Source organism: Triturus cristatus, chromosome 7 (assembly GCF_964204655.1).
Source record: "Triturus cristatus chromosome 7, aTriCri1.1, whole genome shotgun sequence".
NCBI classification, from domain to species: domain Eukaryota; kingdom Metazoa; phylum Chordata; class Amphibia; order Caudata; family Salamandridae; genus Triturus; species Triturus cristatus.
This window is the reverse complement of record NC_140590.1, coordinates 166,155,386-166,171,820: the sequence shown is the minus strand read 5'-3', so window position 1 is coordinate 166,171,820 and position 16,435 is coordinate 166,155,386. Positions and strand designations below refer to the sequence as shown.

The 16,435-nt window shown below is 43.9% G+C and overlaps 1 protein-coding gene across 2 annotated transcripts in view; it reads right to left on the bottom strand.

Annotated features, from left to right (window-relative positions):
* The window catches only part of NPHS1 (NPHS1 adhesion molecule, nephrin), a 526,308-nt gene that overhangs the window by 153,253 nt on the left and 356,620 nt on the right, over window positions 1-16,435 (bottom strand). For both annotated transcript variants that reach the window (XM_085615945.1, XM_085615944.1), the window contains exon 14: window positions 6,996-7,120. In XM_085615945.1, the coding sequence (XP_085472071.1) occupies window positions 6,996-7,120 (125 nt within the window). The remainder of the gene's footprint in view (window positions 1-6,995; window positions 7,121-16,435) is intronic.

Below are 16,435 nucleotides of genomic sequence, written 5' to 3'. Positions count from 1 at the left end.
AGAGGGAGGTCAGTGGCAAAATTCATGGTGATCGATTCCCAAGTCCCAGTGGAAATGGGTAAGGGCAGCAGCGCATCTTTAAGCAAGGTATCCTACCATATCCAGCAAGCACAAAGTCCCCTTGTCTTATTTACCCCGGCATGCCCTGCTTGGGCTAGGGAATGACACTAGTGTAACACTTTATCTCTCATTTCCTGAGTTAGGATAAATATTTGAGACTCATGATAAAAGCAACCATTCCCTGATCCTACTGATTCTGGCTGGGCCTTTTGTAGAAAAGGAATACCCAGGTTTTGGCTAATGTGGTATCAAGGATATTCCCGGTTGCTCCGGAATCAAGCAACATTGGAAGTACCTTCCAAATCTGATTTGTTATTACCAAAGTCACTGTTATGGTGAAATGTTTTGGTATTCACACAACCGTCATGGAAGATAACTTGGGGATCTCAAGATCAGAGTTGCTCCAGGAGGCGATCCAATCCCACGTCGAGCTGACTAGTTTCCCGCCAATGTCTCTGACACATCTGCTTTTTAGGAGTCTTTGGTTTCACTGGATATTCTCATGCAAATTGTCTCCCTTTTCCACACTAAAGATATACATTCAAATTGCGTTCTTTATACCTCTCTTACAATGTTTACCACTAGATCTATGAATTCCAAACAGTCTTCAGGAGGATTCACAGTTTGGGAAAGAACATTCTTAAACTCATCTCCCAACCCTCGATAAAAGAGGCATGTTGTCTTTTCATTGAGCCAGCGAGTTTTGTCCACCAATCTATTGAAGTTGGAAATATAGGACAGGTGATCTTTGTTACCTTGCCGTAGACTCTGTAGTTCATTATCGCATGCTTACATGAATGTGTGCATTGCAAAGAGACATCGCATTAGTTATTTAAAGACCGAAAAATTATACAGGACTGGGTCATTGTTTTCAACTAGTGGGACCAACCACTGGGCCACATTTTGTACCAGATAGAAAATGATCAAGCCACCTTGCATGCATCATCTGGAAAGGTTGCTGGTCTACAGAAAAACTGCAAATTACATTGGGTCATAAAAATACTAAATTTAGAAGTGTCCCCACTAAAGTGTTCTGGGGCTGCTAAGGGTACCGGAGTCAGGGTTAGAACTGTTAAACCCTGAGGCTGGGTTCCTGAGAGTCCTTTCTGAAAGCTACTGTCAAGTGCAGGTAACGTTGCAGCCCATAAAAAGGAGGTACTACTCTTAGGGTAGCACCAACCCTGGGTCTCCATGGATCCCCCTCAGTCCTCATTTTGCCAATTCAGATCTTAATAAGTGATTCTCACATTTTAGGGTCTGGAATTCTGCCAGTAAGGTAGTGAATGTTCCAGCTAATTCATCCATAGTGGGTCTTGCAGCTATCGCAGCACGGACTAAGTTAAATCTTGGGTGACTAATGGACCAGCTGAATCCATCTTCGCTCAGGCAAATTGAAACTCTTGGCTTTGGCTTTCTTTCAGGGACCACTCACCTGAATTCTAGAATCTGCTGGAGAAAAGAGAGTCCACCCCAATCGCATGTTAACCAACCCCTAGCACTCTTGCATATAACACAAGCGTGAGCGGTTAATTCCAAGTGAAAAGGGAGTAAATAGAGAGAGAGAGAATATTCCACAGTGTTCAGTAGCTTGAGTTCTGCCTGTACTCTGGGGTGATTAATTTGACTGGTTACGGATCATGTAGATTGGTATCTTCAACTTAATATACCAGGCAGACTTCGTGCACACAAAGGCACAGAGGACACTTGTTAAGTAAACGGTACATACCACAAGCAGTGAGCTCCAAACAATGTGGTCAACAAGTACTCTATTCTTAACCTGTTACCTTTATCAGTCTCCTCAATTAAGTTGCATTGTAGATGCTGTTTCCTTGAATAAGTCATTAATGATAAGATTCTGGCTCCTCGGAAATGGGCCTGAGGAACTTGAGTGGAGAGAAACTAAAAAGTCAACTGTAAAGTCCTATTCCCTGTTGAATTCAAAGGGAAAAAGCTTTTCAGTGCACTGACCTTGTAATCCAATTTGGGGGGAAGAATCATTCCTGCTTTTTCTAGAATAGTTCCTTTCTTGAGCTGCAGTCAAACTCCCACCATTGAGCAGGATTAGAGCCAATGACTGCAGAGGAGTCGGGACCTGGTAGCCGGGAAGATGGACACTGCTGCCAAATAACAGGGATTATACAGGCAAAAATAAAATAAAAAGATGCACTGTGTTTGGAGGGACTGGAGCCAATGTTCATAGTTAACCAATTGAGAGTAACCAGGGAAGCGGAAACCACTGCCTAAGCCAGGAGCAGTAAAGAGGCACAGCTTTCCAGATGAAGCTACCTGGAGAGGCAGACACTGAAGCCAGAAGCAGAAAATATTTACAGCCGTCCAGGGAAAGGCAACCGAGGTGGTGGACGCCTCGGCCGCTGGATGGTAGCCATGTGCGAAAGGGAAGACAAAAAAGGGGGAGGGTAGATGTAAGAAGCAGGTAATTCCAGTACGAGGATCTCTTTCTCTCACAGGAAACTTACTAAGCCAAGCAGATTCAAGCAGAACGGGTGCGATATCTATAGACCACGCCATTTTAAAATGGTTACCATTCTTGGGTGATAGTGAGATTCGCGAGATCAAGGCCCAACAAATGGCAGAAAACAGGGACAAAAAGCAGGCCATAGGTAAAGGGCTACTGTGGGGACTTAAAAGGGATTAGAAAGGCTGGTATCAAATTAAACAGGAGGGGCATATCTCTAGCCAGGCTATACAGAGGGGAATAACAAAATGAGTGTTTGGCAAACAGCACAGGAGGAAAGTGACGTGACAGATGATGCCTCCCAAGATGTTGAGCGTGTTATTCCAGCACAAAAGACTATCAGAGATTTGTCTCTTTTCCCATATTTCACACTTTAAGCGTGAATTACCTTTAACAGAACCATGCATGCGCATGCCAAATGTGGTTGCTATGTCTATTTACTGTAGACCTAGTCAGCCTTAACAATACTGTGAGATTCGAAGTGCATTCACCTTCCACTCTGCTCTGTAAATATGTTTTTCCAGAATCTCCTGAATCTTTCTCTTGTGGTTCTGAAGTGCAGGAGCCAAGGCCTAGTTTTACCCTCCATAGTTCCCATGATGCTCTGTACATGTCCATTTATTTGCTACCTGACCCTAAGCTGCTGATCCTTACCAGCTCCTGATCACCATTTGACACACTCACGACATAAATCACCCACAGGACAGGTCATGATTTGGGTTGTGCTAACAAAGAGTTTATTATCAATTGTGTTAGGATTATCTTGAAGAATAACGTCTATTTGTTTAAGGATGAGCTGTTCAAACAAAAGAAGGGGACGAGCATGGGGGCTACCTGTGCCCCAAGTCTAGCATGTCTCTATGTGGGGCAGATCGAGACTAAACATATCTATAATGAACTAGCCCCGTTTTTTGAAAATGTAGCAGGCTGGTACCGCTACATTGATGACAACTTTTTTTATTTGGAAAGGAGACACAGAACAACTGGAATATTTTTTGAATTGGTTAAATTTGGGTGACTCCAATCTTAAATTCACTTCACATTGCAGTAAAGTAAAAGTGGATTTTCTAGATATATCGATAAAAGATACTAATGGAGGTTTAGAGGTTGAGCTGTTTACAAAACCTATGGCAAAAAACACTCTACTCCATTTTTCAAGCTTTCACCCTAAATCACAAAGAGAAAACATCCTCTTTAGCCAATTTCTCCGACTTCGGAGAAATCGCTCTGACCTGAATGATTTTTATAAACATGCTGAAGATCTGAAACGTACGTTTAGGGACAGAGGATACCCTAAAAAACTTATATCACACTCATTCAAATGAGCCAGGTTCTTTGATAGAGATGCCATGATCAACAAGCCTGTGCGTAAAAAAGAAGCATTAGAAAAGGTAGTGTTTGTTAGTAACTTCTCCAATTTGAGTAATCAGATTAAAAATGTTGTCAACAAGAATTGGCACATACTAAATCATGAAGGGGAGGTCAAATTGGATAAACCCCTTTTTGATTTTCAAAAAAACAAAAGCTTAAGAGATATGGTTGTACATACCTACCGAGAAGAAACCCAGGGTATCCAAAGAACCATTACGAATATAACTGCAATTGGGAATGCAAAATGCAGCACATGTAATGTGTGCGCCCAATACATACAAACTAAAGAAATTACCCATAATGGGTGTTATATTAAATCCAGAACACTTAATAATTGCAGAAGCAAAAACGTGATTTACTTCCTACGTTGCCTGTGTGGCCTAAGCTGCAACTTTAGTATTACCAACATTTTACGTGTGCTATGGACCTGCCTCCCCCAATTCTTTAGTATTACCAATGTCCCTAGCACACGTAAAATTTTCGAGGCACAATCAATGACAGCGGTAGCTTCGTATGTCAACACAAATATATACACTGGTCAAACATAAATTCTTCAATCTTTTATTCATTGCGTAGATTCTTCTCATGTATGAGTTCTGTGACAGATCGAGAGCCTCCTCAAAAACACAGTTAAAGAGAAGGGTCTAAGGGAAATAATATTTAGAGACCTGCCCTAATCCCCTAATCTACACTTATATATCTACAACACAGGACTGGGGGTCTAAATTGAGGAAAACTTTAGTGATGTATGTCCCTATAGAAGGATAACTGTTCTATCATCCCTGGCAAACCGAGCTGAGCAGGATTCCCATCAAAATACTTCTTAAATATTAGAGCTAAAGTTTTAAGCTCTGTGGATCAGCGTTATCATATGGTTATCCACCACCTCTTAGAGGGCAATCTCTTGATCATAAAGATTGCCTCTGTGGAAAGACAGATCGAGAGCCAACATGTGTTTTGTCGCTTCTGTTACATATACACGTGACTTTTTCAAGGCTCAATCGCCTCCAAAATTCAACAGTTAACGTGTGGTGATATTTCCAACAAACACGGTCCTCCAGCGTGGGGAAATAATTGTGGTAGGGTCCAATTAGCGACGCTCGCTCTCCAGTATATGGTTGTGGATACGTCTCAATATATTTGTGAATCGAGCAAACCCCACAAGTCGGCTTCTACGAGCTTTTTAGTCTCGAGCCCGCTACGAGTCATGATGGGGTTTTAAGTTAACTTGATATTTTCCGCTTATTTTAGCTAAAGTTTATACTCAACTTCTTAAATTCGGTATTTTTTTGGAGATCCCCAAACTGGTTTGTTCTTGCTACACACATGATTGTGTCGAATGGAAGTAGGTGCGATCTAAAGGATTTTTTGAAAAAGCTAAAGGTAACTAATGAGTGCCGGGTATTTTACCGAATGAATAGAGAATAGAGATATGATAAGACTAGAAGTTTATACGTAGAAATATGATGGGACTTGTAATTCTTTTTGATAAGTCCCGCCAGCAAACATTAGATATTCTTTTTAAGTGAGATTTTATACTCAACCCCCACAGCTCAGTAGTTACCGTGTATTCTTGTAGATTCCGGAATTGCAGTGGTATTTCTACATTGTCTTCGTGATTGTGTCCAGTGGAAGTGGGCATCATAGAAAAGATTGTGAAAGATCAAAAGGTAAATGAACTACTATAGGGTGTCTCTAACTGCAATCAACTAGCAGGTTAAAGAATTGTTAAATAAGGACTTTTTTCCCACAATAGATATTTTGGTTGGTCTGGATTTCAGTAAAGATACGACCAGTAATTGGCTTACCTCTACCGGATCTTTGAAGGTAAATGGATTTAACACCACAGTGTATTTTTAATACTTTACATGATCATCATTTCATTGAAGATAAGAAAAGTGAAAATCATTGTCTCTTACTGATAGGTACTGGATATATGTTAAACACTAATTGGATCATGCCCGTTTTTATATGTGGAACCTTGAGGCAAGTTGCGCCCTGGTATGAATAGTGACACAACAATTGAGGTAATTTGTTAAAGATGCCTGATCGGTCCTAACAATATCTGTGACAATACAGTTTGATGAGTATATTTGGGTATATCATTCAAGATACCCGTAGAAGCAAGAAAAGAGGAATTTTCTTTTTGAGACAAATTGAGGCTGTTTACTCTAGTTTTGGGAATACTGTAAGGTATTTGTTCTCTTAACTTTCAGAGTGGCTGGTTGGTTACTATTGATGTGTATGACTGTTGTTTTAGAATGCATGTGGAAATCTTTATTGTCACCAATGTATTGACGATGTTTGTGGGAGAGGGGATAAAGTATCAATGCTTGTGTTTAATGATATTGTGTTGTATTTATGTTTATTTTTGTTACAGAATCTGATCTATATACTGGGAGTTATTGTTATTTTTTCCTGAAGAAGGTGATGGTCAAAATATAGTGCCCACCGAAACGCGTCGATGCACTGATAAGGAAAGTCTACTTTAAATCGATGTGGACAACTGTTATTGAGGATTAAAAAAGAGACAAAATATTCTTCTCAAAAGATAACAATTGATCTGTGCAAGATTCAGTAGGTCTTTCCTGTGACTTGGAATTATTCTCCTGCCTTGTTCTCCCAATTTTGTTTGCTGCTACTATAATACATTATTTGTCTATTTGTGTGTGTTTTTTAATGGACTATATCTTTTGTCTATAAAGTTTTTAATTGTGATTGTAGTATGAATTCAGACAGGGACTACAATTTTTAATGTATGTTTTTATTTATCAATCATTATAAACTGTAACACATATATGTACATGTATTTTAATACATTTATATTGTTGATTAATTTTCCGTAATGATTACTTGATTTCTTGTATCCTATATACATTGTCTTTATATTGGTGACTTGAGGTTCCTACTGTGAGTGTGGATTGTTGTATGTGCATTAACCCGAAGGTGGATTTTTATGAATAAGGTCCTTTCTGGTACCCTTTTCCTTTGGTGTTTGGGTCCCTCTCTCTTTCTTTGAGACATGATGAGATGATGACAGATATGACAGTCTTATAAGCTCCTGGTGTCTTCTTATCACAATACATACCTTGAGCCAGGTGAGGCGGGGTGGTGGGTTTCCACCACTACAGAAGCATGTCATTTTCACAGGAGTGCCTGCACGGAAGCGGCGTTCTGGAGGAGGTGCCTCAATCCACACCTTATGAGGTGGGTCTGTGGAGGGAATGACGAAAAAGGTCGACCATGAATAGATTTTACCATGAATAGATTTTACAGCATAGACAGATACACCTTGTCTACTCTACTTTAATCAGAAAGTTCACTATACTAAGTCTGTACTATTTCTTAGAAACTGACCTCTCCTTACACAATTCCTTACACTTTGTCTCTGTTGAATGCCTCCCATAGATGCCCCCAGCCACATTCTATCTATATTATACTCACTTTACCTCCAATACTATTGCCACACTGCTGCTTATGTCTGTGTGTCCCTATTTTACTTTCCCCCTTACAATTCCCCCCCTTAGGGTTAAGTCTCTTATACCTATCTCCTCTCTGCACCTCTACACAGACTTCTGTCCTCTGGCTTCTTTATCACATGTTCGACCCTATCTCCACTCTCCTTAAGTCTTCATCCCCAGCTTCCTCTGCTGGTCACTAAGACTGTCTCTCTGTCAACAATTCTCCCAGCCCTCCGCACTGGAGGCCTTCATATGCTCTCCTCCTTTTTTCATGTCTTTTCACGCTATCAAGCTTTGCTTTCCTTCCTTATGTGATGTTTTACTTCTGCCTTAGCTTTCTGCTCCTACATACATTATAAGGCCTTTTCATTGGGCACTGGCGGCAGTCAGATCTTGGTTTCTAAATTTATCTGTGGTGGGAAACAACACTGTTTGCACTTAGGTCTGGGCTGACCAACTTACTCTAGGTTTATATGGACACTGTCTCCAGTCTCGAACTTTTCACCTACAGCTCATTGCTTTCATGTCTGTTAGTCTAACAAGTTCAATGGAAGCAAAAGAAGACTACAACACCCTGAAAGGCTATTATAAAAACTCCCGGAAAACATATGGTGAGACTGAAATGCGCCTTGCATGGGAGAAACATAAGGATGAAAATACATCAAATCAGTAACAGGGAACTAACATAAATAAAAAAGCTATCAAATGATGTGGTAGGTATGGACCCAAAGTCTACTTTAAGTTCATGGTACTCACAATATTTGTTTGCCAATAGATCCCCAAGGCTGTCCGTGTGTGACACCTAAAGACAGTGGTCCAACTTTGACCTATTTTAGCAATTAATTTTACATTATAAGGGAGCAATACATCTGTCCTGTGGGCAGTGGAGTTACCTGAGATTTTTGAATGTGAGAAATCATTCAACTTACATCCTTTCTAGGTCTGTGTGTATTAGAACATATCTCTACTTAGTGGCCAAATAAGTTATTTGAAATGACTCATGTTGACATGGTTTGGCCAACATATATCATTATCAGACACTAATTTCTACTTGAACCACTCCCTCACTATGTGACACATAGTATCTCAGTTACGCTGGCCATTCTCACACCTTGTAAGTTCCCCAGTGGGTTCCAAAGTAAGGTGCTGGTTTCAGAGCAGGATGGGATGCCTTCTTCCAACCATGCCCCCATAGCCTCATTCTAGTCACAGCCTCCTGCAGTGTGGGGCTGGTCTGAACATATTTTTTCAGGGCTGGATTTGAGTTCCATTCTAGCACTACATAGTATATTTTCTTGCTAGTATCGGTTACATAGCCTGTTGATTATGCTGACCTTTCTGACCTTTTGCATTGCTTTCCTCTAGAGCGTGTTGATCTGTTGTGGATTAAAAATTGAAAGTGATGCATAGCTGCTTGACCCCAGAGGTGCTGATAATGACCGGCAGATTATTACCTGGGCCGAAACGTCTACATTTACAATTAGACCGAGGGCAGGCTGTGGTGTTACGGTTCTTTCAATGTTGCTACACTAACTCATCCTCTAAAATTCCATTGTTACTTGCAGTAGCATACTTACAAGAAATGTATCTAATGTTTGCTTATATACTATTTTCACAAGCAATTGTTTCACATGTGGCCGTTTGCGTACTGACCACTTTGTCCCATGTTTCATTATGAATTTTTGTTATTGTCATCATAAATGAAATTACATTGAATGAGCTTTTGAGTGTGGTTTGCTTACACCACTACTAACCTACAAGACCACAATGATGTGCAATACCATCGAGATACAGGACCTGCAGGTGCAAGCCATATCTTAGACCTGTACCATCCAACATTATCCCTAAGCATGGGAGTTGCAATCCTCACAATAACCATTTCAACTCAGCACTTGCAGCCACCAGTACTACCATGAGTCATGATATCTGTAGAACCTGGTACTACCACTGAGCAATGGAAAGCACAGTATTCACTCCTATCATTGAGGCTCAGGATCAACAACACCGACTAGTATTGGTAAGCCATGGGATTGCTGAACTTGACACTAGTACCGAGCAACGGCACCTGCAAGACCCATTACTTTTATTAAGTCATATGATGTGAAGCACTTGACACTATCACTAAACTAAAGGTCTGGCAGCAGCAAGCACTACCACTAAATCACAAGACTTGCAGAGTCCAAAACTACCATGTGGCCTGCCATGTCATACCATGTGACCCGCAGCACTCCTCACTATCACTAAACAGTTAGGTTTGTACCCAGATAAAGGATGTGCAACACCTAGTACATCTACCAAACCCTAGAACCTACACCATGCAGTACTGTTAGTGAGTTCTGTGACAATCAGTGGTAAGTGCTAATTCTAACCCATAGGACTTGCAGCATCCAGCACTACCGGTCACCCACAGGCCATACAGCACCCAGTGCTACAAGTGAGCCACAGACATGAAGGACCCAGGGCTACCAACAGGATCTGCAGCAACCGGCGCTGCCCCTAGGCCAGGATATGTGCAGCAAGCACTGCTAGTGAGCAACGCTACCTGCATCACTACTATTTCCATAGAGTTATGGGAACTGCATCCCTACTGAATGACTATTGGATTAAAAGGACCTTGCTAAATCGCTGGTAGTGGATGCTCATAGCATCCAAACTTATCACGGAACTGTCGAGACCAGTCCGTGGGGTGGTCATTTTTTAAAGCAATCTCTTGTGGTCGTGGCATTTCCTCTGGGTGTAAATGTGCGATGGTGGCCACCCATTTCTGAAGGCTGCTGGTCTCCTTTTCAGCTATTTGCAGTGCACTTGGGGCAGCCTGTTGTGATGGTTAAATGGCTGCACAAGCTGCTTGTTTCCTTCGCCTATACTCACACTGCCAAGGAATCCTGTGGTGTCTCACCAGCATTGCAGGATATGGGCTAGTCTCTTTTATCTGTACTCACTCTGCCCTAGGGAAGCAGGTTGACCTGCCGGGTGCTGGTCTCCTTCAGGTATGCCAACACTTCCCTGTGGGATGAGCACGCTGAGATAGCCTCCTTCCCCCCTTAATGCTGCTGGTATCCTCTATGCATACTCACCACAGCCTGGAGGAGCAGTGCCGTCATGTCTTCAAAGCCATCAATGCTGCTGGCTTCCTTCATATATACTCACACTGCCTTGGGAAGGAGCATGCTGTGGTGTCCTCACATTCCTGCCTGCTGCTGGCTTCCTTTAGATATAAGCACACACTGCCATGGGGAACAGCATAATGTGGTGTCCCTACAGGCCTGCCTGCTACTAGTATTTTCAGATATACTCACACTGCCCTGGGGGAAGAGCATGCTGTGGTGTCCTCACATTCCTGCCATCTACTGGCCTCCTTCAGATATACTCACACTGCCTAGGGTAAGAGCATGCTGTGGTGTCCTCACATTCCTGCCTGCTGCTGGCCTCCTTCAGATATACTCACACTGCCCTGGGGAAGAGCATGCTGTGGTGTCCTCACAGTCCTGCCTGCTGCTAGTATCTTTAGATATATTCACATTGCCCTGGGGGAAGAGCATGCTGTGGTCTTTCACATTCCTGCCTGCTTCTAGTATCTTCAGATATACTCACCTTGACTTGGGAACTGCCTGCTGTGTTGTCCCCACACGCCTGCCTGCTGGTTGTATCTTCAGATGTACTCACAAAGCCTGAGGGAAGATCATGCTGTGATGTCCTACACAACCTGCCCGCTGGTGGTATCTTCGGATATACTCACACTGCCTTGGGGGAACAGCATGCTGTGGTGCCCCCACATTCCTGCCTGCTGCTAGTATCTTCAGATATACTCACACTGCCTTGGGGAACAGCATGCTGTTGAGTGCCCAAAGCCCTTCCTTACAGTTAGACCCTACAGATATAGTCAGTTTGCCCTGCAGGACTAGCATGCTGTGATGTGCCCTGGCCCTCCTTGCTAATGGTCTCCTTCATGTATACTAACACTACTCTAGGGAAGCAGCATGCTGAGAGGTTGCCTATTGACTTGCATGGCGGAAGTATGCTGCTACTCACAAATACTGCTGGTCTCCTTGTGTCCTCACAGTCCTGCCTGCTGATAGTCCCTTCGAAAATACACAAACTGCCCTGGGAAGCAGCACGATGTCCCCACTGTCATGCCTGCTGATGGTTACCTTCAGGTAGACTATAACTAGGCTAGTGCGGGAGCATGCTGACAGGATGAAACCCCCTTAACATGGTGCAGGTACACTACAGTTAAACTCACTCTGCCTTATGAAGCATAGTGCTGTGGTATACTCCAGTCCTACATGCTGTTGGATTCCTTCAGATATATTCAAGCAGCTCTGGGGAGCAACGTGCTGTGTCACACCCCAGCCCCGCATGCTGCTGGCCTCTTTCAGATATGAATAACAATTTCTGGACGTGGTGATAACAAAAGTACGAGGGTCCTTTCAAACCAGGACCTATTACAAACCCACCTCAAGAAACAATCTCCTCGAATTCACCAGTTTTCACCCGCGTCCACTAAGGGAAAATCTACCCTACGGACAATATCTCCGCTTACGTCGGAATTGCACCACCCTGAGTGATTTCAAGAGCCAATCTCAGGATCTAACTACTAAACTGAGTATGAGAGGGTATCCCTCACCCCTCCTATCCAGAAGCTTCAAACGTGCAAGAAACCAACAGAGGGATGTACTCCTAACAGACTACACAAAGGATACTGCCTCTATCCCACTTACGTGTGTCACCACATACTGTTCCCTTTCTAATCAACTCAAAAAGACCATCAACAAACATTGGGGTATAATTAACAGCGCAAACCGCAACTGGGACAAACCCCTCTTCTCATTTAAACGCGCACAAAGCCTCCGCAACAATCTAGTACACACACGACCACTGTTGCCACGTGAAACCCCAATGAGATCTATAACGGAAGCTTGGGGCCTCCCTAAGGTCACTGGGCATTTCCCCTGCTCTGACTGCAGTGTATGCCACCTGACCACACATAGCAAAACCCTTGAGCTAGAACCTAACAAGACCTGGACCCAAAGGGGCCACACAAATTGCAACACTATGAATGTGGTCTACCTCATTACCTGCCCCTGCGACCTACGATATGTAGGGATGACGACACGAAAGGTGCGACTCCGGATATGTGAACACCGCAGTAACATTAGGTGCAAACGCACCACAACCAGAATGAGCGAACATTTTCTCTCTGCAAACCACACTACCAACGATCTGAGATGGACAGTGATAGAAGAGATATCAAGCGGTTATAACATCCCCAAAGTGCTGTTCGAAAGGGAACAGAGGTGGGTGTACCGTTTGGGGACTAGCCTCCACGGACTCAATGACAATGTCCCTTGGGGTAATATCCTTTAATGTCCCCCACTTTCTTGTTTATCACCACTCACTATAAATAATACCCCCTATTTTTACCAACATTCTCCACCATCTGCCAACACCATTTGGCCTAGGGGTATATGTCGTCTTAATTGATTACTTCTAAATTGATTACGAATTGGTAATCTTTTTGTTCCATTGCTAAATATGATTCACCACTGGTCGTCCATGCACGCATTATCAGATATCTCTGAATTCCAGCGCGTGCCCATAACATCACTCCAGTCAATTTCACCTTCGTTTCTGTACTTAAGCTGAGTTGCACACACACGGGGCTTTGTTTCTGGTCCGTTTAGACTCCCCAGTTCATGTGCCAATAACGGTCTAAGGTATCCGTTTCTTTACTTAAGCTAAGCTGCACACGCACGGGGTTTTGCTTTCGGTCTGTTCAGACCCCCATAGCGCTGGTGTCAATAAAGTTTGACGGTACTTCACACTCCGATCCCTTCGTTGCCATCGCTACTAAGCGCAACGAACTCTCTTGCCTTTCTCGTTTTCGCCGCTCTGATTGGCTCCCTATGGGCCAATCAGCTAGCGAGCCTGAGCTACTCACCCTATCAGGGTCAAGCTCTCATCTCTCCACTTCGCCGGGGATTCACCTCGAGGTCCCTTTTAAGAACACGCCCGCTCAAGGTGCATTACTCTCCGGGCCCGGCAGCAAGAGGCTGTTTAGGCATAACGCGGGTTGAGAGCAGCAAGGGCGTAAGTAATACTAAACCGCTCCTCAACCAACAAGGTAAGCGATTTTTCGCTTTCTCACTCGTTCGTGATACTGACACGAACTCTGTCCTTCTTCCTTCTCCTCTTTGATGCAGGGTGTGCCATATTGCTCCTACCCCCCTACCGGGACCCATGAGGCTTCCAACGGACAGGCCTCGTTGTAAGACCCGTCCCCTTTTCTTCTGCATATAAGCATCGCGTGCAGTCAACTCTATCCCTAGCGCGATTTTACGCATTGAGTGTCACCACTACATTTCACCTGCGTTCCGATCATTGACTTCTAGTCACTACTGAGAGGACGACGAACCATTGTCCTTACACCTATATTTTACTATACCTAGGTGCACAATTTCTCACAATTTACTGCACCTGTGGTAGACCTAAAGGCACTCACTTGTCCTTTGAGCACATCAGTTTTATTGTGCTGATCAATTGAGCCCGTTTTGTGTGACAGACATTAATAATTCTTTTATGTTTTGTCTTTGTGTTTGTTTGTCAATTGTAACCATCAGAGTAAACTCGTTCCTCTCCCCACATTAACTTATCTGGCGGAGGTCACACTATTTAGTGTGCTTTTTTTGATTTTTCACACATTAGCCCACGGTTGGGTGTACCTTAGAGCGTGCACACCACCGGGTCTACGCACATCCCCCCCTGGTCCTGACGAATGCCCGATTAACAATCTCTGAGGCAGAAACATGTTGACCGCCACGGAGTGAACCAGGTCTTCGATTTTTTTGACCCTCACTCCTTTTTATTTCTTGCCTTTTAAGCAAAATTAATAAAGTTTCTTTTTTGACTTAATTGGTTATTTTAAATTCACTTTCCCCACACAACCAACCCAGCTCCGCAGTAACCTGGCGTCGCAGCACACTGGGATGACATTCGGTCGTCCCAGTGGAAGCCCGATGATGAAGCATGTCACCGACCAGGTTGGTGAGTGAGGGCTTTTCATACCCACTGGGTATTATTCTGTTGTTGCCAAGCATATTCCAAATGAACATAACGGTTCACAGGGAATCTGAGGTTTGTGGCTCGATTGATTGATGTACCACATTGATTTGAGTGCCCCCTTATTATACACTGGCTTCGTTGTTTATTGATATTTAACCGAGGGGACTAGCCGTGTTGATCCCTTCCTCTCCTGTTGTTTTTGATAGTTCAGCAGCGCACAGCTGTGAGAGACTTTGTTTTTTATTTCCTCGCCCTCCCTAAATCTGAGGTGGGTTTCTTCCTCACTGCATCATCTCCCTTGAATTCAGACAGTATGGCCTCCCTTGGCCTTACTTTCTCTGACTCTGAGGTGGATGCTATTCTAGCACGCCCCTCACTTTTCGCGGACCCATCCATATCACAAACAGTGACACATGCTAGTGAATGGGAACAACTCTCTGAGTTGAAGAAAAACCGAATCCGCACAATTCTTCATGGCACGATCCTGACGGAGTACTTACGGACCAACACAGCCCCAAGGGGCTTACTAGTCACCAACGCCCCACGCATCTTTCTGGAGGATCCCACATTCAGAAAAGACTGGGCTATGATAGCATGGCACTGTACTAGAGACTGGTTAGTCTTAATCATTAAAACAGCCGTCCGACTTTCTGAGGCGATTATGATTGAGATTACTCAAACTGAAACACAATTCAAAGCCACACTCACTGGTTTCAAAAAAAGACTTGATGAACTTAACAAGGACATCAACGAGTACAAAGACAACCTCACACAAAGTAAGATTAACCAATTTCAGAAAGACCTCAAAAAATTTGAATTTAACAAAGTATACCCCTATGCTGACCCGGCCTTTGTGTCCACACGTAGGACCGAAATGAACTCCTACGGGACAGACGATGATTCCTCAAACAGCAGTGGCTCAAGCAGCGGCAGCACCAGACCATCAAGAAGGGGTAGACAAAGAGGAAGGTCACGTCCCTTCCTTAATCAAGCGCCCTGGGTAAGCTTCCCCCAACAACAAGGTGCTATGGGCCCACAACCCATACCTTTCAATTACCCATTTGGTCCGCAGATGGGTTGGAATCCAGGGTTTACTTCCCCAATGTACCCCCCCAACCCCTTTCCACAGCCCCATTTTTTAGAGAGGGGCCAAAGGGGAAAAGGCCGGCGGAGAGGGAACAACCAAAGAGTACACTGGGTACAAGACGATCCAGTGGGAAACCACACACGGAGCAAACAAGCCCAGGAACTGCTGGCCTCGGGACCGAGCACTTCAACAGCCTGATCGTCAATTTGTCAAATAAGACCTTGACAGACCCTGAGAGGTCGGTTTTGGAAAAGGGATTGGGTTTTGTTCCTTCAGCCCGCCCTGACAAATTTCGCCTTCACTGCGAATTGGCAGCATTTTTTAGGAAGCTCAAACTCAAAGCTTTTTTCGAAAGTCGAGTGAACAATGATAACGACCTGGACGTAGGGGATACCCCCTTCCGACCACCGTCGACTTTCAATCCCCCTCCACACACTATCCCTGTGGAGATCACTACCTTCGAAAGAGCAGTCTTTTCTGAAATTGAGAATACTATCAGCCCAACTACCTTTAAAAATTTGAGAGCGGAAGAGTATAGAGCGATCACCTCTCTCCGTGCGGACAAAACCCTGACTATAAAACCAGCAGACAAGGGAGGCGCGGTGGTGCTCCTCAACTCTACCGATTACGATCAGGAATGCCTCCGCCTACTGAACGACCGCCTCAACTATACACCACTGCCCAATGATCCATCTGAGGGGCTAAAAAGAGAGATCTTTAATGTGGTCGAAGAGGCACAAACACAGGGTGTCATTACCAGAGCCGAAGCACGATTCCTTACAGAAGGCCCGGGGAAGACCCCCTACTTTTATACACTCCCTAAAATTCATAAAGAGAGAGTCCCTCCACCCGGACGTCCCATTGTCTCGGGGATCGACTCTCTGCTTGAACCTCTTTCCCAGTTCTGTGACCATTTTT